This window comes from Aplidium turbinatum, chromosome 13 (genome assembly GCF_918807975.1).
Source record: "Aplidium turbinatum chromosome 13, kaAplTurb1.1, whole genome shotgun sequence".
Lineage (NCBI taxonomy): Eukaryota > Metazoa > Chordata > Ascidiacea > Aplousobranchia > Polyclinidae > Aplidium > Aplidium turbinatum.
This window is the reverse complement of record NC_137484.1, coordinates 5,641,011-5,663,766: the sequence shown is the minus strand read 5'-3', so window position 1 is coordinate 5,663,766 and position 22,756 is coordinate 5,641,011. Positions and strand designations below refer to the sequence as shown.

General features: G+C 36.6%; 1 protein-coding gene across 1 annotated transcript; it reads left to right on the top strand.

Annotated features, from left to right (window-relative positions):
- The first annotated feature begins 14,411 nt into the window (after positions 1-14,411).
- LOC145782386 (uncharacterized) lies at positions 14,412-16,709 on the top strand. Its single transcript, XM_082594168.1, has one exon. It carries the CDS (start codon positions 14,412-14,414, stop codon positions 16,707-16,709), a length of 2,298 nt encoding a protein of 765 aa, XP_082450294.1.
- Positions 16,710-22,756: the final 6,047 nt, after the last annotated feature.

Sequence of the window (22,756 nt, the reverse complement as noted above, 5' to 3'; positions counted from 1 at the left end):
GAATTTGAAGACGTCACATTTTGCTTGAACATGATTGCTTCCAGTGACTTACGTAGAGACCATATCATTAAGGGTTGTACCATCTTTCAGTTTACCAAATGAAGCAGAAAGTCGATGTGTCGTGAACTATGAGGTCAATAACATCGCCAACATTTATCGGTAAAAGACCAGACTCTCGGTCCAAATGCTCAAATAACAACGACTTGACGTCTTCGATGTAACTCTTGTTTAAAGCAAAGCCGGCAACATTTGCTTGTGATGCGAACCATTTTATTAATATTTGTTGAATCTTTTAAACTAGCCTACGTTTGAAACCACAACGTCACATTGTTGCGTGCTTCACGGTACTTTGTCTCTTTATTACGTGCTTTTTTGTGCTTCGAATGCATAACGAAACGAAATCAGTTTAGTTCAGTTTGTTTTCATTTCTGACCATCACAACGATAAAACAATATATGATAAACATAGTCGAGGTTTAGAAAAAGGTAGAAGCGACAAAACACGGACGTGATAACGTGCATGATACCAAAGCAGGGCAATCAGTTTAAAATATGGCACGGTCGCAACACCTCAATCACTTGTACTGTACTTCGAAATGAAAAAGAAAATAGATAGTATTGTGGTGAAATAGAATAAAGTTTTGTTCTGAAACGTTTTCAAAAGACAACCAACGCCACAAAATCAAATCTCATTGAAACTAAGTCAAATTGATGGGTTGAAAATTAAAGCGAGTAGTGCCAATAAACTAAGGAAGCTTTAGCTTGCTAAAACAATCATCGCCGAATGCAACTTAAAACCATTTCGAAATTTATACTTGTTATAGGTAGTTTGCGTATCTTAGACGACAAAAACAAAGACTGGATACTCCACAATAATCTCTTGGTAAGGTCTGGGGAAGCATCGTCAACATTCATTGGTAAAAAGGTCTATACATACCGTCCAAAGACTCAAAGGGCAATGACTTGATCTTTTCGGAGCCCTGTCCGCTCCGTTTGCTCAGTTGGTTAAGCGCATGAATTTGAGCACAAAGTTACTTTGATTGAACGTATGTAAACGTTGAATGAATCAAATTGTCTTCAATGTAGAAATTTCTTCTCTCAACGACTTAACATTTTGTCACATTTCGGACAGAGTTCCATATCTGGTAACCCTGGTATGCGTAATTGTTGTAATTAAACTTGCAATGGCCGCGGACCTACCTGGTTATGAGCATTTGGCCCGACTTTTTCAGTATTGTAAGTTTGAACATTCCTGTGTAATGCATCGTTTGTATTGAGTAATGTCTATCTGTGACGTGGACGTGATGGAAAGGAATGTGGTGCACAGACTCGTTATGATTCAGTGATTGCATTGTCGCACAAACTTGGCTCTTTAGACGTCATTCATTCCGTGAGTCAGGCTTGCCAGATTGGCCCTTTTGGGGCCAAATTTGTGAAATTTGGCCCTTTTTAGAGGTAGTTGGCCTCCAAAAAAATTGTTTGGCCCCTTGGCCCTTTGTTTTCAATATTTGGCTCTTTTTGGAAGCAGTTGGCACATACTATCAAACTAGCTATTTAAGTAAGCTAGTTTGTAAGTTAGTAAGTAAGTAAGCTAGTAAACACTGATGATGAAGACAGTATAGTTTTCGAAACGTTTGTTTGCTGAACATGAGTTTGGTATCTACATTTTGGGCTCTTTATTTTTTGATTAGATTAACCAGGCGTTCCAACCATTTTGCTCCTAAGTAAATGTCTTTCAGAAATTGAGACTGAAAAGTGTTATTACGATTTTTTAGACAGTGTTTAGCTGACAATGTTTATGCCAATGCCAATGTCACGATTTCTTTCTATCTCTTACCAGGAAAAAGACTTGGAAAGGTTCAATGACGTAGTTTAATGGGTCAAACCGAAAAGCAGTCAATTAAATTCACGGATAGTTCTACTGGTGAGATGATATATAAAAACGCTTGAAGGACTCCAACGAATGGTTCACCACTTCCAACAATTAATCAAAGTAACAGTAAACGGCAATAGATTCCAATGCTTGCGACTATTGATCAAGTTTAACGTAATCCACTCGCAGCTTCTCATACGATTCTAATTTCAATCAGAAATTATATTAGCGTCAACTTGCTTTACTCGTATGCAATACTTCAACTTTTGATCAACAATAATCTTTGCTTCTATTACCAACTGCTACTATTTCAGCAATGATCTCTCATAACCAACTCATCATAATACAACTCCCATAATAATAATCTCAGAATCTCAGAATAAATAGAAATACAAACTACACCACTATTTATAGTTGGCTGTTCAGTCCAGTAACTTCGAGAAGGTTACATCATAAAGAACCATCGTTCGGTCACGTAGCATTTAAAAGGTAAACAACAGAAGTCTCTAGAAGGTCACGTTCGCAAGAAGATTCTTACATAATAACGATTTCGTAATCAGAGGTCCATTCGTAAACAACCTTGTGACATCATGACAAACGATATTGGCAATTGTGAAAACAACAGAACGTTCCAGATACAGAATAATCTAGAATTACGTTGCAGAACAACGACTTCACAATTAGAGGTTACTACTGGTCATTGACCGATAATAACATACCGCTCAAGAATTCCATAATGAAAACAACACGCTTGTTGAAGATACAAAGCAAGCCATCGCGAGGCATTTGCACCTTGATTGTGACATACGCCCCCCCTTAGAATATTGTTGCAAACAATATAACAACACAATCAATACAAAACACACCATAAAACAATTAATTACTCAATAATCAGTTCTCATAAGTCTATCGTTGCATGATCTACCAACGATAGCTTTTCTCAAAACAATAGTCACGTTTTCTGCGAAAGTCTCCAACGTCCTCAACATCTTCAGTGCATCGGCGAGCGAGATGACCCATCTTCCTACATCGGAAACATCTCCTCTCCGGACAGTCCTTGGCGAGATGACCTTCTTTATGACAATTATAGCAAGCCTTTTCATCAAAAGGGCAGCTCCTGGCTATGTGTCCAATCTCACCACATTGGTAGCAATGGTTGTCACGGCAACGTCTGTTTTCCGAATGTCCGCCGTCAGCAACGCACTCCCTGGCGAAATGTCCGCGTCTACCGCATCTATAGCAAACTCCAAATGGTCGTCGCCTGCCTCTTCTCCTCGGTTCTTCGCGCTCGTAATATCCGTCATCGTGAGATCGTTGCTGATTATCTGCAGAACAATCTCGAGCAAAGTGACCATTCTTGCCACAAGAATAACAAGTAACTTCAGAATCTCTCTCAAAAACATTTCCGATTATCAAATCAACTAAAGAGTTTTGTAAACATAACGCTTTCACAGTCCCACTACAATACGGAGTTTCGATAGATATCATCGCTAACGGTCCTTGGATTGAAGTGGTATCTATTTTTGTCACATGGCCAGTTTTTCCCGTTAATTGACTGTCTTTAACCAAATCTCTCCTCACTATTATACCAGTAGAACCAGAATCACGTAAAACTTTTACCTTTTTGTCTCCAACTTTTCCATCCACTACTGGCAGGTGATCTTCAGGTATTATTTTTCCGCAAACATCTTCATCCGGATTCTCCTCGTCAAGCGTGGGTTCAGGAATCATTAACGCACAACCGCATCGATAAACGTCCGTGTCTTTATCTTTTCCAGACTGATTAGGTAAGGAAAACGACTTGTCCTTGCATTCCTTCGCTTCGTGTCCTTGCCTATTGCAACGATTGCACCACTTCCTCGATTCCTGATGATTTCTGTTAGTCTTCCTCCGGCAGTTAACAGATTTATGACCTAAACCATTACAATTAAAACAACGTACTTCTCTTGGAACAGCACCTCCTTTAAAATTATTTGTTTGCTCTTCGTCATTATCGCATGACAACGTTTCTTCAGTCGACAACTTCTCATCATGAGCAACTAAGTACTGTTCTGCCACACTGGCTATTTCTTCTAGATTCTTTGGACTTCTCTCCATTAGATAAACAGACAGATCTTTTGAACATGAATCTGTGAATTGTTCCTTAACTATAAGGTTTGCCAATCCGTCCAATGATTGTTCGGCCCCCGAAAGTTCAAACCATTTTAACAAAAGGTTTCTTAAACGTTCAATAAATTGACCTGGGCTTTCGTGTCGTTCAGGCTTTGCCTCACGGAATCTTTGACGGTATCCATGCTCGGTAAAATTGTATCGCTTTAACAGAGCTAACTTCAATCTGTCGTAATTCATGGCTTCTTCTTGTGAAAGTCTTGAATATACATCAAGAGCTTGTCCCGATAATAACATGCTTAGCTGGGTAGCCCACGTCGACTTCTCTAATTTGGCTATTGTAGCATATCTTTCAAATCTTAACAAATAACTATCCAACTCATCTTTTTCTTCAACAAATGATGGCAAATCTGGACGTCTAACTTGCGCCACAATAACATCTCGAGCATTATCATTAGTAGAATTAGATCGCTCACCAATGTCCAGCTTTTGTCTTTCTAATTCAAGTTTTAACTTTTCCAATTCATATTGCGCTCTTCTTTCTTCAGCTTCTACTTCGCGCTGCGCTTGTTTCTCTTCAGCTTCTCGTTGAGCTTGTTTTTCTTCAGCTTCGCGCTGAGCTTGTTTTTCTTCAGCTTCAGCTTCTCGTTGAGCTTGTTTTTCTTCAGCTTCGCGCTGCGCCCGCTTCTCCTCTGCTTCAGCTTCAAGTTCTGCTTTCCTTATTTCACGAGCAGCTCTTCTATCTTCTCTTTCGTCAGCTTCTCGCTGAGCTTTTTGGTCCATTATCTTGTGATACTCTTCTATCACAAACTGAGACTTCTCATTACCAGTCAGCCCCATTCGTTCAGCCATGCTCCCTAAGTCTTCAATCATCTCATGTTTGACAGTATCCGCCATCTTGACATTAATTTATTATTCTTTCAATAAATCTTTCGGTATTCTTCGGTTTTTCGGTTAAATTTTTTCGGTTATCCCGGACGAGCCCCCAGAATGTCACGATTTCTTTCTATCTCTTACCAGGAAAAAGACTTGGAAAGGTTCAATGACGTAGTTTAATGGGTCAAACCGAAAAGCAGTCAATTAAATTCACGGATAGTTCTACTGGTGAGATGATATATAAAAACGCTTGAAGGACTCCAACGAATGGTTCACCACTTCCAACAATTAATCAAAGTAACAGTAAACGGCAATAGATTCCAATGCTTGCGACTATTGATCAAGTTTAACGTAATCCACTCGCAGCTTCTCATACGATTCTAATTTCAATCAGAAATTATATTAGCGTCAACTTGCTTTACTCGTATGCAATACTTCAACTTTTGATCAACAATAATCTTTGCTTCTATTACCAACTGCTACTATTTCAATAATGAACTCTCATCACCAACTCATCATAATACAACTCCCATAATAATAATCTCAGAATCTCAGAATAAATAGAAGTACAAACTACACCACTATTTATAGTTGGCTGTTCAGTCCAGTAACTTCGAGAAGGTTACATCATAAAGAACCATCGTTCGGTCACGTAGCATTTAAAAGGTAAACAACAGAAGTCTCTAGAAGGTCACGTTCGCAAGAAGATTCTTACATAATAACGATTTCGTAATCAGAGGTCCATTCGTAAACAACCTTGTGACATCATGACAAACGATATTGGCAATTGTGAAAACAACAGAACGTTCCAGATACAGAATAATCTAGAATTACGTTGCAGAACAACGACTTCACAATTAGAGGTTACTACTGGTCATTGACCGATAATAACATACCGCTCAAGAATTCCATAATGAAAACAACACGCTTGTTGAAGATACAAAGCAAGCCATCGCGAGGCATTTGCACCTTGATTGTGACAGCCAATAATTCGAGTGGAAACACTGTAGAAGATGAAGATTTGGAATTGTTCTTGTAAAATGTAGACTGTGTTGTTGCAATGTTGTAACGTTATTGACGTTGTTAACGTTATTATGTTTTATTAGCAACGTTATTAACATTATTGAACAATTTGGCTCTTTTTTACCCAGTTTGGCCCTTTTTACGACATTGTTTGGCTCTTTTTCTCAAAAGCTGTCTGACAACCCTGCCGTGAGTTGATTTTTGTGAACTTTGCAATCGGATAGTTAATGGCATTGATGTCAAGTGTACGGGCCAAATGTGCCTCCCAAATCAAGGTTTTATGCTTTGGAAAAAAACGTATGTGCAGCGACAACAGTCTACTTATCTTTTCCTTAAATGTTGAATTTTAAATATTGCTTTTTGTTTTGCATCCCGAGAAGTTCAGACACTGTGAAATCAACTAAACCGTTTTTTTTAAAGGCTGGTTTGACTGCCAGAAGGGTAGCTTGCTGATAGGTGTGAGATAACTGTATGATTATTATTTAAGGCAGGCATCAGTGTTGCCAGAAGCCACCAAAGGCATTTTACCAGAACGCCTTCATAGCAGTTTCATTTCACCAGCGGTTTTTACACACCAATCGTGAGTTGATACGGAAGGTCGGTTGATACACCCCACTTTCCAGGAAAAAAATAAAAGTTTTCGGAAAGAAGTATTGCCAGCTAGCGATAATTCAAGTTCAAAAGCCACAGTGAAACCATAAATAAATGAATTTGCCTGAAAGACTGTGGTATAACTTGAAAAAACAAATTTGAGTGAATCTTTTAATATTATTTATCGTCGTCTTGCAAAAACCAGACAACTGTTCCGATAAAATAGGATAATGTTTTAACTTAATCAGAGTAGAGGTTTTAAGGTAAGACATTTTTTATTTACTTACTTGCATGGGTAAACTTCAAAAATGGACATTTTCTTAGGTAGGGGTCAGTTGATACACGTGTATCTGCTGACTTGCATTATGTATTGATAAAGGTAACCCTATACAAAGTTTAAGTGGTACGCTTTCTTATGGTGCTTATTTAATAAGTTGTATAATTTTATGTCAAGTTTTTTCTGCTTTTGTGCTATAGTCATTCAGTCTTGCACACAGGGCCGGATTTACCAATAGGCTAGGCAGGCTGAAGCCTAGGGCCTCAACGTCCAGGGGCCTCGAAATTCCGTTTCAAAGTTTGTAATTCTATTAAAAACTTGACAATATATCAAGCTTTTCAGAGTAGAAAATTCTGTACACAACTGGTTTCAACCACGATGTAAACAGCCATTGTTACGTCGTTTGCATCTGCAAACTGTCATTTGCAAGAAATGGAAAAATTGGAATTTGTGTTTATGTTGCATTTTTGGTCCATAGTGCTAGGTCGTTTTTTCAGGGTTAGCAAAACCCTTCAGAAATCTGAATTGTTATTAAGTACGTAGGCTACAGTTCACTTGTAGACTTTCTATGCGAAATTAGAGATGAGTTTGACGAGTTTGATCAGCAAGCAAAAGCAACCTTGCCGAATATCAACTACAGAGCTGTTACTATTAGACAAAGAAATGCACCTGACGCTTTAATTAGGGAGCGTTTCCGGAAGATGTTGACCCGAAACTTACTGATGAACTTCTATATTTTCATTTGTACGTGAGACAAACACAAAACCAAGGGCTTGCCGGTACAGAAGAGCAATCTATTTCCTTGTCTCATGTGTCTTCGGTAAGACACAAGCATGCCTGAATTTGACACGAAGATTGGCTTCTTTGTCTTCCCGTTCACTTAATCTAAACCTTCAACCACCAGGTATAAGCCTGAATACGACAAAAAAAACAAACAAACATGGAGACCTTTATGAAATTAAGTGCAAGGAAAAAATTAACACTGTCTTTCCTAATGTTGAAGCAATATTAAAACTGTTTCTTAGCTGAATGGTCATTAACTGCTCAGGAGAGAGATCTTTCTCAAGGCTCAAAAACATCAAAAATAAACTGAGATTGACCATGTCTCAAGAAAGGTTGTCCCGGGTTGTCCGCACTGAGCATTCTCTGCATTGAGAGTGACAAACTTAAACAGATAAATTTTGATCAACTTTTGCATGATTTTGCTTTGACAAAAACTAGAAAAAAAATTAGGTACCCTAGTCTTACTCTATTTGATGGCTGTAACTATTTCTTATGTCCTCGTATATAAAGTTTACAATTATTGTAACGGTTGTTTGATCAAAGAAATTAAAATTAAAAGCAAACCTGCCTTAACTAAATTTTTATTCTATTAATTAAAAATTTGCACCCATGAATGTGGAAAATCAAAAGAACGAAGAGTTTAATGCACTTATATTTTTAACATTAAGCAATGACATGTGATTTGTTTAGAGAGAAATTCTGAGCTCAAAAATAGGGAGGGGCCTCACAAATGGAATAGCCTAGGGCCTCTCATGGTCTAAATCCGGCCCTGCTTGCACACATTTTTATTCATTGTTAATAGAATTTACATAATCTATTAACCCTCAATGCATCAGTCCTATAAGTCAGTGTAGAATTATTCCTTCATTGCTTTCAAAATATGAAAACTTAGTCAGTACAACAAATCAAAGAAGTCAATAGGCGGCTAGCTGCAATTTTTCATAATAATTTTCAGTTTTTTCAAATTGACACGCGGTCAATAGGCGGCTAGCTGCAATTTTTCATAATAATTTTCAGTTTTTCAAATTGACACGCGGGGTTAGATCTGCTATAGGTCCAAATTGTTTTGAACATGTCTAAGATTCTATGTTTAAGTGTGAATCGAAAGGAATGCGAAGTAGTTTGAGACAAGCATTTTATAAATTTGAAGAAATGCTTCTGTTGAAAGAATTTATTCAGTGCTAACGATACTCTTGATTGATGCAAAATCATTTTCAAAATTTTTCAGCACCAAATTTTACTTACCAGCCTACATATTTACTTTTATTTTATTGTATATGTTTGTATATTGTAACCATCACAACAAAACCGATACTTGCTAAGATGTGCACAATTTAACCAACCACAATAGTTTGCCTGGTTAATCTGCCCAAGATATCATTGCGAAAGAAGCAACGCTTCAAAAGCTTTGTCAGTCCGAGAATAAAGATTCAAAATCAAACCAAACAAAATCTACTTTTGTGTCTGACCCAGAGTGAGTGCAGGCATCGTATGAAAGTACGGAATGGTGTCTGAATATTTCAAATTATTATTCAATGTAACTATAACTGCAATTCCCAACATTTCATGAATTTTTCATCTTTTATTTTTTGGAGGTAAATTTTTATCATTAGTCCAAATTCTTGGTGGGCTGCCCCTATTTCGTTTGCCGTTCATTTTTCCTTGTAGTAGTTGTCTTTGAATAGAATTATTGCGAATCATTTGGCCAAAATATTTTAATTTTCTTGATTTAATTGTTTGTAGAAGTTCCATGTTAGTTTGTAAGTGAATAAAGCTGTTATTCTGGACACAACTCGATTGCCTTTCATGTCCTTGGTCTTGGCCCAGACTGTGGAATTTGAAGACGTCACATTTTGCTTGAACATGATTGCTTCCAGTGACTTACGTAGAGACCATATCATTAAGGGTTGTACCATCTTTCAGCTTACCAAATGAAGCAGAAAGTCGATGTGTCGTGAACTATGAGGTCAAAAACATCGCCAACATTTATTGGTGAAAGGGTCTATACATGCGGTCACAAGGCTTAAAATACAATGACTTGACCTTTTCGGAGCCCCTGTCCGCTCCGTTTGCTCAGTTGGTTAAGCGCATGAATTTGTGCACAAAGTGATTTTGATAAAATTGTCTTCAATGTAGCAATTTCTTCTCTCAACGACTTAACATTTTCTCACATTTCGGACAGAGTTCCACATCTGGCAACACTGGCATGCTGTTCGTTGTAATTAAACTTGTAATGGCCGCGGACCTATCTGGTTATGTGCATTCGGCCCGACTTTTTTTGTACTGTAAGTTTGAACATTCCTGTGTAATGCATCGTTTGTATTGAGTAATGTCTATTTGTGACGTGGACGTGGTGGAAAGGAATGTGGTGCACAGACTCGCTATGATTCAGTGATTACATTGTCGCACAAACTTGGCTGGTTGGACGTCATTCATTCCTTGAGTTGATTTTTGTGAACTTTGCAATCGGATAGTTAATGGCATTGAAGTCAAGTGTAAGAGAGCCTACGGGCCAAATGTGCCTCCCAAATTAAGATTTTATGCTTTGGAAAAAGACGTGAGTTATGTACCGCGACAACAGTCTACTTATCTTTACCTTAAATGTTGAATTTTAAATATTGCTTTTTGTTTTGCATCCCGAGAAGTTCAGCCACTGTGAAATCAACTGAAACGACGTTTTTAAAGGCTGGTTTGACTGTCAGAAGGGTAGCTTGCTGATAGGTGTGAGATAACTGTATGATTATTATTTAAGGCAGGCATCAGTGTTGCCAGAAGCCACCAATGCTATTTTTCCAGAACGCCTTTGTAACAGTTTTATTTCACCAGCGGTTTTTAGACATCGTGAGTTGATACGGAAGGTCAGTTGATACACCCCATTTTCCAGGAAAAAATAAAACTTTTCAGAAAGAAGTATTGCTAGCTAGCGATAATTCAAGTTCAAAAGCCACAGTGAGACCATGAATAAATGAATTTTCTCGAAAGACTATAGTGTAACCGTAGGCACGTGAACCCGAGCAACATTATCAAGTTTAACATATTCAAGTTTATTACATTTACAGAAACACAAAACTAGGCAACAAATTAAATATCGAATGTTTTCGACATCACAAGATGTCCTCTTCAGGAATAACACAACTCTTCAAAGTGGCTGCCCAGAAACTTATCGTTTATTGGAGGTCTTTATGGCTAGCGTGGAAGCTACACCGTTCTGGTTAGCGAAGCGTTACTGCTGCTCGCTGTACTAGCGAGTGATCAGCCTTGTGTTGATGGCCGGGAAGAACACCCCTTCTTCACATTGTATTAAAGGCATGCTAAATGAAAATTTCAAACGGGAATTAAAATGAGTAAACTGAACATTCAAGAATACATATCCAAAAAAATTACCGAAAAAAATTTGTTTTCAATGGCGCTGGTAAGGCAAAAAGTCCAATGTTTCATTTATTTTCATTTTTTTCAAAATGACCAAAAAGTGCAAACACTGCTCGAGAATACGTCACTAAAGACAGCAATAACAAAAGCCACGTTACCACATCTGATGTTTTGAGCAAACTGTCTGATGTTTTGATGCTGAAATGTGTTGTTTTGATGTACATACATACATAGCCTACAGTCAAATAGCCGCAGTAACAATTATTGCGCGATTAGCTGATTGCTATAGTCTTTAGTGACGTAATTGTACAGTCGCACGCTTTGCTGCTCATGCCCAATCTCGTTTTGAAAGCTCTGCCAAAAGCACGCGCACAATGGTGGTCAGACCGTAATGGGGCAAAATTTTATTGAAAATCGTTTTATGGTAACATGTTAAACACAAAGAACGTGGAAAATCGCCAAATCCGGTTTTTCCTTTAGTATCCCTTTAAAAATTTTAACACAGTATGCAGTTTAGTTAATGTATCAACTGACCCTCCATTGCGTATCAACTGACCTATGGTGGCAAGTGAGGTAATACACTTGAGTGCACCTTTTAAACTGCGCGCTATGAGTAAACTGTAGAAGATGCGAATCTAAAAGATTACTAACGAATTATAAATGAGATCATATCCTACTACACCTGAAGTTTCAAACTTTTATTGTATTTACTTTTTGAACAAAGTGAATAAATGTGAAAAGTGTATCAACTAACCAAGCCCTTCCTCTATTGTCAGTGACGTACATCGATAGTGGTATGACGTACATACGTCAATGCTATGGTAGGTTTAGATGTAAAATTGTTGTCTCAGAATACCGTAGATGCAATTGTAGTCGTCGTGTAAGTTGGATAGATGCATTGCAGTGATAAATGTAGCGTATTGTTTGTTGTAGCACAAATGCATTACTGCAGACACTTTTATTACAGGAAAAAACAAAATGGACCTACGCTTTGCAAAGCAAGTGTAATTCCTCTAAATACTAAACTATTGCTAAAAAACCGCAGTCTCACAATAACCAGAAATAGAAAAATGAAATTTGTTTTTTTCCTAATACTTTGTTATGAAACTACTGGTTAAACAATCACGTTTTTCAAAATATGAAAACTTAGTCAGTACAACAAATCAAAGAAGTCAGTAGGCGGCCAGCTGCAATTTTTCATATATTTTTCAGTTGTTCAAATTGACACGCTGGGTTAGATCAGCTATAGGTCCAAATTGTTTTGAACATGTCTAAGATTCTATGTTTAAGTGTGATCCGAAAGGAATGTGAAGTAGTTTGAAACAAGCATTTTATAAATTTGCAGAAATGCTTCTGTTGAAAGAATTTATTCAGTGCTAACGATACTCTTGATTGATGCAAAATCATTTTCAAAATTTTTCAGCATCAAAGTTTACTAACCAGCCTACATGTTTACTTTTATTTTATTTGTAACCATCACTACAAAACCGATACTTGCTAAGACGTGCATAATTTAACCAACCACAATAGTTTGCCTGGTTAATCTGCCCAAGATATCATTGCGAAAGAAGCAACACTTCAAATGCTTCGTCAGTCCGAGGATAAAGATTCAAAATCAAACCAAACAAAACCTACTTTTGTGTTTGCCCCAGAGTGAGTGGAGACAGCATTGCAACAGGAACTTTTCTAAGGTAATTACGTGAGGTTACATCTCTACACATGAAAATTTCAATTTTTTTACATATGTCCCATTGAAAGTTCGGAATGGTGTCCGAATATTTTAAATTAATTATTATTCAATGTATCTATAACTGCAATTCCCAACATTTCATGAAAGTTTTCCATCTTTTATTTTTTGGAGGTAAATTTATTTGGATGAAGTTAGTAATTTCTCAAAAACCGTGAAGGAAATTAGTACTGATTGAAAACCGATGCTAAAAAACCGTTTCGCTATTGTCGCTTTCAAGCAAGAGATAATTTTGAGGTGTAGATGATCAAGCAGTATCAGCAATTAGATAGGATTAGAGCCGGATTTAGAGAAAGAAAGGCCCTAGGCTATTGTTTATTTGAGGCCCCTAACCTCCACTCTAACAGCTATAGAGTCGAGTATTTTAAACAACCACTGATACCATTGTGAAGTATTAGTGATGGAGAAATATGCACGCAAGCAGAGACGTCGCCGGCACTGAATTTGGGGTGGAGGGAGACAAATGAGTACTATTGCACATGTCAGTGAGCCCGTGCAGCCATGCTGCAGCAGAGGGCAAAAAGTTTATTTAAGTTGCATAAAACCAAAACAACTGTTTTGTTTTGTTTATTTGCATATTGCAAGACCTGACACTCAATAAATGAATTATTTGTCAGAAACAGTACAGTATGTTCGAAATATGCAAGTTTCATATACACTGCAAAGGTGCACAAATTCCCATACTGACAGGTAGACAACGAAACGACCATACGATCTACTAGTGAATTGCCACGCTATAGCATTTAAACTAAGATAGGCTACAATTGTTCCATTAGCCATATTACAAACTTTAAATTATGTTTTATTTCAATCCAATTCAACACACTATTTTCAACATATCTTGATTCTCCATACTCTGAGACAATTTATATATATCAAACTACTATGAGTGAAATAAAAAACATTATTCATGCTATGTCAGCAAAGTTTGTAATCACTAAAGTTTGCAATTTCATTCTAAACATTTTATGAAATATTATGCTACTGTCAAATAGAAAATGTTAGTCAAAGAAAATAATTAACTAACATCGTTTGTTAAAAATTAGCAGATAATTTTCTCAATGACTATTAACAATCCAAGCATTTTCACAGAAACAGTTGAAAATGTAACCTTTAACCTGTGTCATATTTCTTTCCATAAAAATCGTACTAGATATTAAATTTCTATTACGACCTGTTTATGAATACTTACTTTACTTTATTAGAACTGGTTATCTGTCAGAAAAATTTACGTTATTACCTGGTGAAAGTTTATCCAAAGGCCATGTTTAAACGTTTTTAAATATGCGTTGTACATCCTAAATCTTGAGGCCCACGGCTTCAGCCTTTCTAATCTAATGGTAAATCCGGCACTGAACAGGATGTACAGTAGGGTTGTTTGAGAAACATTGCAAGATTAATCCGTTCAAAATAGCATGCTACATTTGTATAACCTTCTGTTGTAGTTGTTTAACATTTGGTCTGCTTATAGCCTAGCAGTTTACAACTTGATAACTTGAGTTAAGGCATTGCCTGTGTAACAACTTTGAAATCTTGAATTTTAGCTAAAGTTGTGTTGTGACCAAATCATTTTTTGTACAGAATTAAAATGGATTTTGTTGCATAAAGAAGTAGTAGGCTATTACATAATAAAGTGTCCTACACATGTTTATAAAATTGCAACTTCCTTTTTGGCAGAGGTTATTTCTATTGCAACATAAGTTGTTGTTCAATGTAAGTCTACAATACCATATTCATTCGTCAGCAGAAGACATTGATTTAAAAATGACATCTTTTGATGAACAAGAAACCAAGTTAAGCAACAAATTAAGGAAAATATGTGATTCCAATGGTGTGGAAACGTGTCCATATGAATCGTCTCCCATCTTCCATCAAATGGGATTGCTTTATAAAACTAAATCCCCAGACAAGATAAGTCTCATTCAAAGTGCTGCTTTGTTGAACGCAGCAATTGCAAGGCAACCGTCTAATGTTCAATTTCAAACAGATCTTGACGAACTTTGTTCACATGTACTCGTCTGCGCTAACGCTGAACGGAAACAAGTGAAGTTGCGAAATGTGTCTTTGAACGTTGTTCAAAAAGTAGAAGAGATGAGAGCAATCACCAACGCTGGATTACAAAACATTGAAAACATTCCTGATAATGCAAAAGGTGAGGAGTTGTTTGAATTAGAAAAACAAAAGGTTAATCTGGTTCAATCTTTGCAGATTGAGGTAGCAGAAAGATATACAGAGATCATGAAATACATATCTAAACAATGCATTGAAATTATGGCACAAAGTCCATGTCAATATGCTTTGGTCGGAATGGGTTCATTAGCCAAACAAGAGATTACACCTTATTCCGATTTCGAGCACATTATTGTTCTGGATGAATTTACTGACAAACAAAGTGATGAAGTTGACAAGATTATGGAATATTTTCGTTGGTATTCAGTTATATTTCACATTATTGTATTGAACGTGAAAGAAACTATCATACCAAGCATTGGCATTCTGAGTTTAAATGATTGCTCAAAACCAAATGGAGACTGGTTTTTTGATTCATTCACAACCAGAGGAATCTCATTTGATGGAATGATGCCTCATGCTTGTAAGTTTCCACTTGGAAGAACTCAGAAAACTGCAAACAAGAATTGGACCACAGAGCTGATCAAACCATTATCTGAGATGGTTAAATATCTTGAAACATCAGAAGATCTCAAGAATGGATATAAACTTGCAGATGTTTTGACAAGGACTTGTTTTGTGTCAGGAAACGTTGTTTTGTACAATTGGTTTTCAATATGTGTAGAATTTCGTTTGCATAGAAACACGATTTTGTCATTTTTTTTGTTTTTAAAGCAATTGAACGATGATATTAAAAATTTTGATTTAACAAAAAACCTTCAGGACATTGCATTTCATAAAAAGTTAAATATAAAACAATTGATTTATCGAAGTACAACTTTATTTGTATCTGCTTTAGCACGTGTTCATTCCATCAATAAGTGCTCGAGTTTCGAAATAATAGAAGCATTAAAATGTCTCATTATTATAAACAATGCAACAGCTGCTAAACTTTCTTATGCTATTGCTATTGCTTGTCAAGTTCGATTGATATTTTACATGAAACGAAAATCTCAAGATGACAATGTGTTTGAAGGAAATTTCTATACTGACAATTTGAAAGTGAAACAACTTATTCAGGAAGTTGGCACAAAAAGCTTAGTCGATTATTTTGTCATAGCTTATTGTCTACAATGGTTGTTTAAACAAGAACTTTCAAATTTTGATTTAGATGAGATAATGAAAGACAACCTGTTTGTTGAATACTTTAAATTTAGTGTCATGCACCACCTTCAATTGTACGATCAAATTATAATTGAAAGTGAAGACTACTTTAAAAAGTTTCATCTTCATCAAGACGGAGATCATGCTATACGTTTAGATATACTGCTCATTGTAGCTGATGCATTCCAAACAACTGGCGATAACGAGAAGGCATTGAACATGTATAAACGTTTGGAATCTATTGCTTATCCTGGAAGAGCGTTTTGGAATATAGATATGGTAGCTCAGAAATTGAGCATTTATGTTAATCTTCATCGATTTAAAGAAGTTGTTGATGAAGTTAAAGAGATAAGGGCTCGTTATCAACCACAAATGAAGTATTTGGAGAGTGATCACTTGAATACTCTTATGACTATTATGCTTGCTGAAGCTAGGAGTTTAAGGGCACTGGGGTTATATAATGAAGCACTCAGCTCTCTAAGAGATGCATTGAATAAATTCAAACAAACTGATTTTTTCAAACTTAATCTTTTTCATGCCGCAATAGTAAAACAAGAAATTTCGTCAAATTTGTGGGACCTTGGACGTTTTGACCAAGCACTGCATCATGCATACGAAGCTCGTGCAATGTTCATAAAACAAAATGCCCTAGAAGGGCGTATAAAAGATTGCGATGCGGCCATTTTAATATGTAAGCAAAAAGTTACACGCAATACACTCTACAAGCTTCTCGAATTTTTGAATCCAACACTTCCACTGCAACAAATATTACGTAACAAAATAGTCTAGTTCTCGATGCCATGTAACTGCAAGGGATTTAAAAATTGTAACGGCTGAAGACGGTTGTTTGTTTATTTTTTTACTGCTGGTTCTGTTGCAGACAAGTGCAATTTTTCTATATTGTCCTGGTAAGGCACTTGATGGACTGCAGTAGCGGCGTCCATAGGTTGCTCTTTGTATTTGCACCAGTTTGGCAAATGCTTGCTAAACTGCATGCGTTTGCAAAGCAATTAGCATATGTCACTGGTCAGTGATCTTACAAAAAATGAAATAATAAAGTGCCAGAAAATGTTTGAAGTTACTAATTTTTGTATGAAAAATACATTAATCTGCTCAATTTTAATGGTTATTTTCAAAGATATCACCGCAAACTCCTTCCCATTTTCCAAACTTCTTGTTGCGCTATTAGACAAGGTTTTTATTGTCTGCACTGAGGAAAAGAATGTTAGAGATTCTCAAAGAGTTTCAAGTTGCGTAATTTGGCATGAAGATTTTACTTGCGACCGACTACCAACCTTCACTTGGGATGGAAGTTGCTAAAACAAATAACAAAACCTGTCCTAGCTTTGCCACAAAAAAAACGAATTATTGTGACTCTCTATTGTCTATTGGACGGATAAATCACTTCAAGAGTTATTGTAATGTGAAAATTACCTGCATTTTTTATATTTTGTTAGTGTTCATAAAAAAGCAAACTTTTAACTGCAATAAACGGTCGAATAAATTATCATTCTCAAACAAATAATCATAAAAGAAATACTTTGGATAGATTAGGAATAGTAAAATGTCAACTATAGTTTAAATAATAAATTCTCTTCAGCACAACTTTATAACAGGCATAGTAAAATCTTCAGTAGGTCAGTTTAAGAATGCAGCAGTTAAGTTTAGAAAGAAATCAACAATAGTGTTTTTCGGTTGCTAAGAAACAAATAAATTTAGTCTGCGAGCAGTAGTGACAATATTATGTAAATTATGAAGGGAATTAAGTCATACATTAGTAAAACGGAGTGACAACGCCAGGGAGGGATTCTGGGGAGGCAAGCCATCCTCGCACAAAAGTGACACAAAATTGCCCTATAACGGATCAAATTGATACAGTCACTATCAATTAAATGCAAAAATAATGAAAAAGGCAATATAACGCAAGAGAACAACTGCACGCCCAGCAAGCTGATGCAAGAGAGAGGCCCAATTACGGATCCATAGGATGCACTGCCAAATAATTATAAATTCAAGACAAATGTACGACTAGTCCAATTGATGTCAAGTTATCTTGTTGTGTATCGCGATTTCGAATAATAAATTCTCTTCAGCACAACTTTATAACAGGCATAGTAAAATCTTCAGTAGGTCAGTTTAAGAATGCAGCAGTTAAGTTTAGAAAGAAATCAACAATAGTGTTTTTCGGTTGCTAAGAAACAAATAAATTTAGTCTGCGAGCAGTAGTGAGCAGTAGTTTGTTTCTTAGCAACCGAAAAACACTATTGTTGATTTCTTTCTAAACTTAACTGCTGCATTCTTAAACTGACCTACTGAAGATTTTACTATGCCTGTTATAAAGTTGTGCTGAAGAGAATTTATTATTCGAAATCGCGATACACAACAAGATAACTTGACATCAATTGGACTAGTCGTACATTTGTCTTGAATTTATAATTATTTGGCAGTGCATCCTATGGATCCGTAATTGGGCCTCTCTCTTGCATCAGCTTGCTGGGCGTGCAGTTGTTCTCTTGCGTTATATTGCCTTTTTCATTATTTTTGCATTTAATTGATAGTGACTGTATCAATTTGATCCGTTATAGGGCAATTTTGTGTCACTTTTGTGCGAGGATAGCTTGCCTCCCCAGAATCCCTCCCTGGCGTTGTCACTCCGTTTTACTAATGTATGACTTAATTCCCTTCATAATTTACATAATATTGTCACTACTGCTCGCAGACTAAATTTATTTGTTTCTTAGCAACCGAAAAACACTATTGTTGATTTCTTTCTAAACTTAACTGCTGCATTCTTAAACTGACCTACTGAAGATTTTACTATGCCTGTTATAAAGTTGTGCTGAAGAGAATTTATTATTCGAAATCGCGATACACAACAAGATAACTTGACATCAATTGGACTAGTCGTACATTTGTCTTGAATTTATAATTATTTGGCAGTGCATCCTATGGATCCGTAATTGGGCCTCTCTCTTGCATCAGCTTGCTGGGCGTGCAGTTGTTCTCTTGCGTTATATTGCCTTTTTCATTATTTTTGCATTTAATTGATAGTGACTGTATCAATTTGATCCGTTATAGGGCAATTTTGTGTCACTTTTGTGCGAGGATGGCTTGCCTCCCCAGAATCCCTCCCTGGCGTTGTCACTCCGTTTTACTAATGTATGACTTAATTCCCTTCATAATTTACATAATATTGTCACTACTGCTCGCAGACTAAATTTATTTGTTTCTTAGCAACCGAAAAACACTATTGTTGATTTCTTTCTAAACTTAACTGCTGCATTCTTAAACTGACCTACTGAAGATTTTACTATGCCTGTTATAAAGTTGTGCTGAAGAGAATTTATTATTCGAAATCGCGATACACAACAAGATAACTTGACATCAATTGGACTAGTCGTACATTTGTCTTGAATTTATAATTATTTGGCAGTGCATCCTATGGATCCGTAATTGGGCCTCTCTCTTGCATCAGCTTGCTGGGCGTGCAGTTGTTCTCTTGCGTTATATTGCCTTTTTCATTATTTTTGCATTTAATTGATAGTGACTGTATCAATTTGATCCGTTATAGGGCAATTTTGTGTCACTTTTGTGCGAGGATGGCTTGCCTCCCCAGAATCCCTCCCTGGCGTTGTCACTCCGTTTTACTAATGTATGACTTAATTCCCTTCATAATTTACATAATATTGTCACTACTGCTCGCAGACTAAATTTATTTGTTTCTTAGCAACCGAAAAACACTATTGTTGATTTCTTTCTAAACTTAACTGCTGCATTCTTAAACTGACCTACTGAAGATTTTACTATGCCTGTTATAAAGTTGTGCTGAAGAGAATTTATTATTCGAAATCGCGATACACAACAAGATAACTTGACATCAATTGGACTAGTCGTACATTTGTCTTGAATTTATAATTATTTGGCAGTGCATCCTATGGATCCGTAATTGGGCCTCTCTCTTGCATCAGCTTGCTGGGCGTGCAGTTGTTCTCTTGCGTTATATTGCCTTTTTCATTATTTTTGCATTTAATTGATAGTGACTGTATCAATTTGATCCGTTATAGGGCAATTTTGTGTCACTTTTGTGCGAGGATGGCTTGCCTCCCCAGAATCCCTCCCTGGCGTTGTCACTCCGTTTTACTAATGTATGACTTAATTCCCTTCATAATTTACATAATATTGTCACTACTGCTCGCAGACTAAATTTATTTGTTTCTTAGCAACCGAAAAACACTATTGTTGATTTCTTTCTAAACTTAACTGCTGCATTCTTAAACTGACCTACTGAAGATTTTACTATGCCTGTTATAAAGTTGTGCTGAAGAGAATTTATTATTCGAAATCGCGATACACAACAAGATAACTTGACATCAATTGGACTAGTCGTACATTTGTCTTGAATTTATAATTATTTGGCAGTGCATCCTATGGATCCGTAATTGGGCCTCTCTCTTGCATCAGCTTGCTGGGCGTGCAGTTGTTCTCTTGCGTTATATTGCCTTTTTCATTATTTTTGCATTTAATTGATAGTGACTGTATCAATTTGATCCGTTATAGGGCAATTTTGTGTCACTTTTGTGCGAGGATGGCTTGCCTCCCCAGAATCCCTCCCTGGCGTTGTCACTCCGTTTTACTAATGTATGACTTAATTCCCTTCATAATTTACATAATATTGTCACTACTGCTCGCAGACTAAATTTATTTGTTTCTTAGCAACCGAAAAACACTATTGTTGATTTCTTTCTAAACTTAACTGCTGCATTCTTAAACTGACCTACTGAAGATTTTACTATGCCTGTTATAAAGTTGTGCTGAAGAGAATTTATTATTCGAAATCGCGATACACAACAAGATAACTTGACATCAATTGGACTAGTCGTACATTTGTCTTGAATTTATAATTATTTGGCAGTGCATCCTATGGATCCGTAATTGGGCCTCTCTCTTGCATCAGCTTGCTGGGCGTGCAGTTGTTCTCTTGCGTTATATTGCCTTTTTCATTATTTTTATAGTTTAAATCTTTAACATTATATAACATTCAATTCAAGTTTCAATTCAATTCAATCTCTGCTGAAGCAATTTAACCAACGCTTGATGAATTTGTGACAATACCACATTTACTTTCAGGCTTATAGCTTTTTTCTCAAAAATACTTATCAAAATGTTTTGTTCTTCGCCATTATTTCTTCACTTATTCATCTCATTCATACAAATGCTTGTTGTTATTGTAGTCTGCTAACTTTATGTGACGTCATTTTAACGTGTTCAGTTACTCTTTGCCATGTGACTTGAGATGGTTGCGTAGCCGAGTGGGGGAAGCTCTGGTTCGGCGTTCGAAAGGACGCCGGTTCGACACACCTCAAGAACATGTGGCTGTGTCTTTGCCAAGACACTAAAAGGACAGGCATGCCTGAAGGTAGACACGAAAGCCTTCCCCCACTTAATCAAAATTTTTTACCGGCTTCAACTACCTGGCGCAAGCCTATAAAACAAAAATGATTTTAGACCTTTGGCGGATTGGTAGATAAATCTCAGATAATTACATTCGTGCTTACGTTTCCGATCAATGTAAGTTATTATTGCTTAATTTACATTCTGCGTTTTTGCTTCCGTTGTATATCAATTGTATTTCAGTTTTTCTTTTAATTTTTAAATTTAGTTACCATTTAAATAATCGAGCTGGTGTGACGGGTAAAAATTTCACTGAGAATTTTATTCTAGGCCTATGCTTTTATATTCGTATTTTATAAGATTAACCTCGCGTCGTTTTCGCAACTGGTTTTCACAAGAATACTAACTTAACTTTAACTTAAGTACACTAGAAGCAAAATAGTGCATTTTTGTGAAGTTGAACTGGCGAGTTGTGCTTCATGTGATTCGCACATATTTCTTATTTATTTTATTCTAGAGACTTTATTTACAAAGAATACACATGCATAGACCTAAAAGAGTTTCATTTCTATATTTGATTTCTACTGAACATTTATGATTGTTGCATTGATGTTTGTAAGATTAAAACATTTTAATATGCTAGACCTACATCTTGTAAATAGGCGATAGCATCTTTTTATGTTTATCATGTAGGTGTTTTAGTGTTTATGTTGTAGTAACAACATTAGCATGAAGAATTAAGTGTTATCTTTTCACTGAATACAAAGATATTGAACATACTCTTTTGATTACAACTACACCCACCTTCACTAGCGTACGCAGGGGGGGGCCATTGGGCCATGGCCCTCCCTTAAGATGTTGTGTGACGTCACGATATTGAGAATGATGCTTTCAATCTCTTTATGCTTGGGAATGATGCTTTCAGTCTAAAAAAAGCTTGCCTAATTGTAAACAAAACTGAATTAAAAGAGCGAGTTTTGCCAATACCAAACATTCAAACATCTCAGCCAGGAATTAGCAACAAGAAAACGTAGAGACTTAGCTTTATTTCCGAAAAATGCCGAAGAAAACATGATCTTATCCTTTTGCTATGCCACCTGACACCACCATTTTACAGGAATATTCATACTCACATTTTTGTTGAAAATGCTCTCAGAATGCACCAAATTCAAAGTATTTTTTCAAAATTTTCTGGGGGAGACTCCCCAGACCCCCCTCCCGCTGGGTGTCGTTTCAGGCGAAAACGCCGTCGGGCTTCGCCCGCCGGTCGTGAAACCCACCCTTCCAAATTTCCTGGCTACGCTACCGTTAATGGCCCCCCCCTTGAGAAAATCCTGCGTACGCCACTGCCCACCTATGTCATTGGATAGCACAGATTTGATAGAATAGCGAGCAGACTTTAATGCGTGAGTCTCTGAACACTGTTTAAGTTTGGAATGACTGAA

What these genes read in the sequence shown, in the direction of transcription:
- LOC145782386 (XM_082594168.1), top strand. Translation starts at nt 14,412, where the DNA reads ATGACATCTTTTGATGAACAAGAAACCAAGTTAAGCAACAAATTAAGG.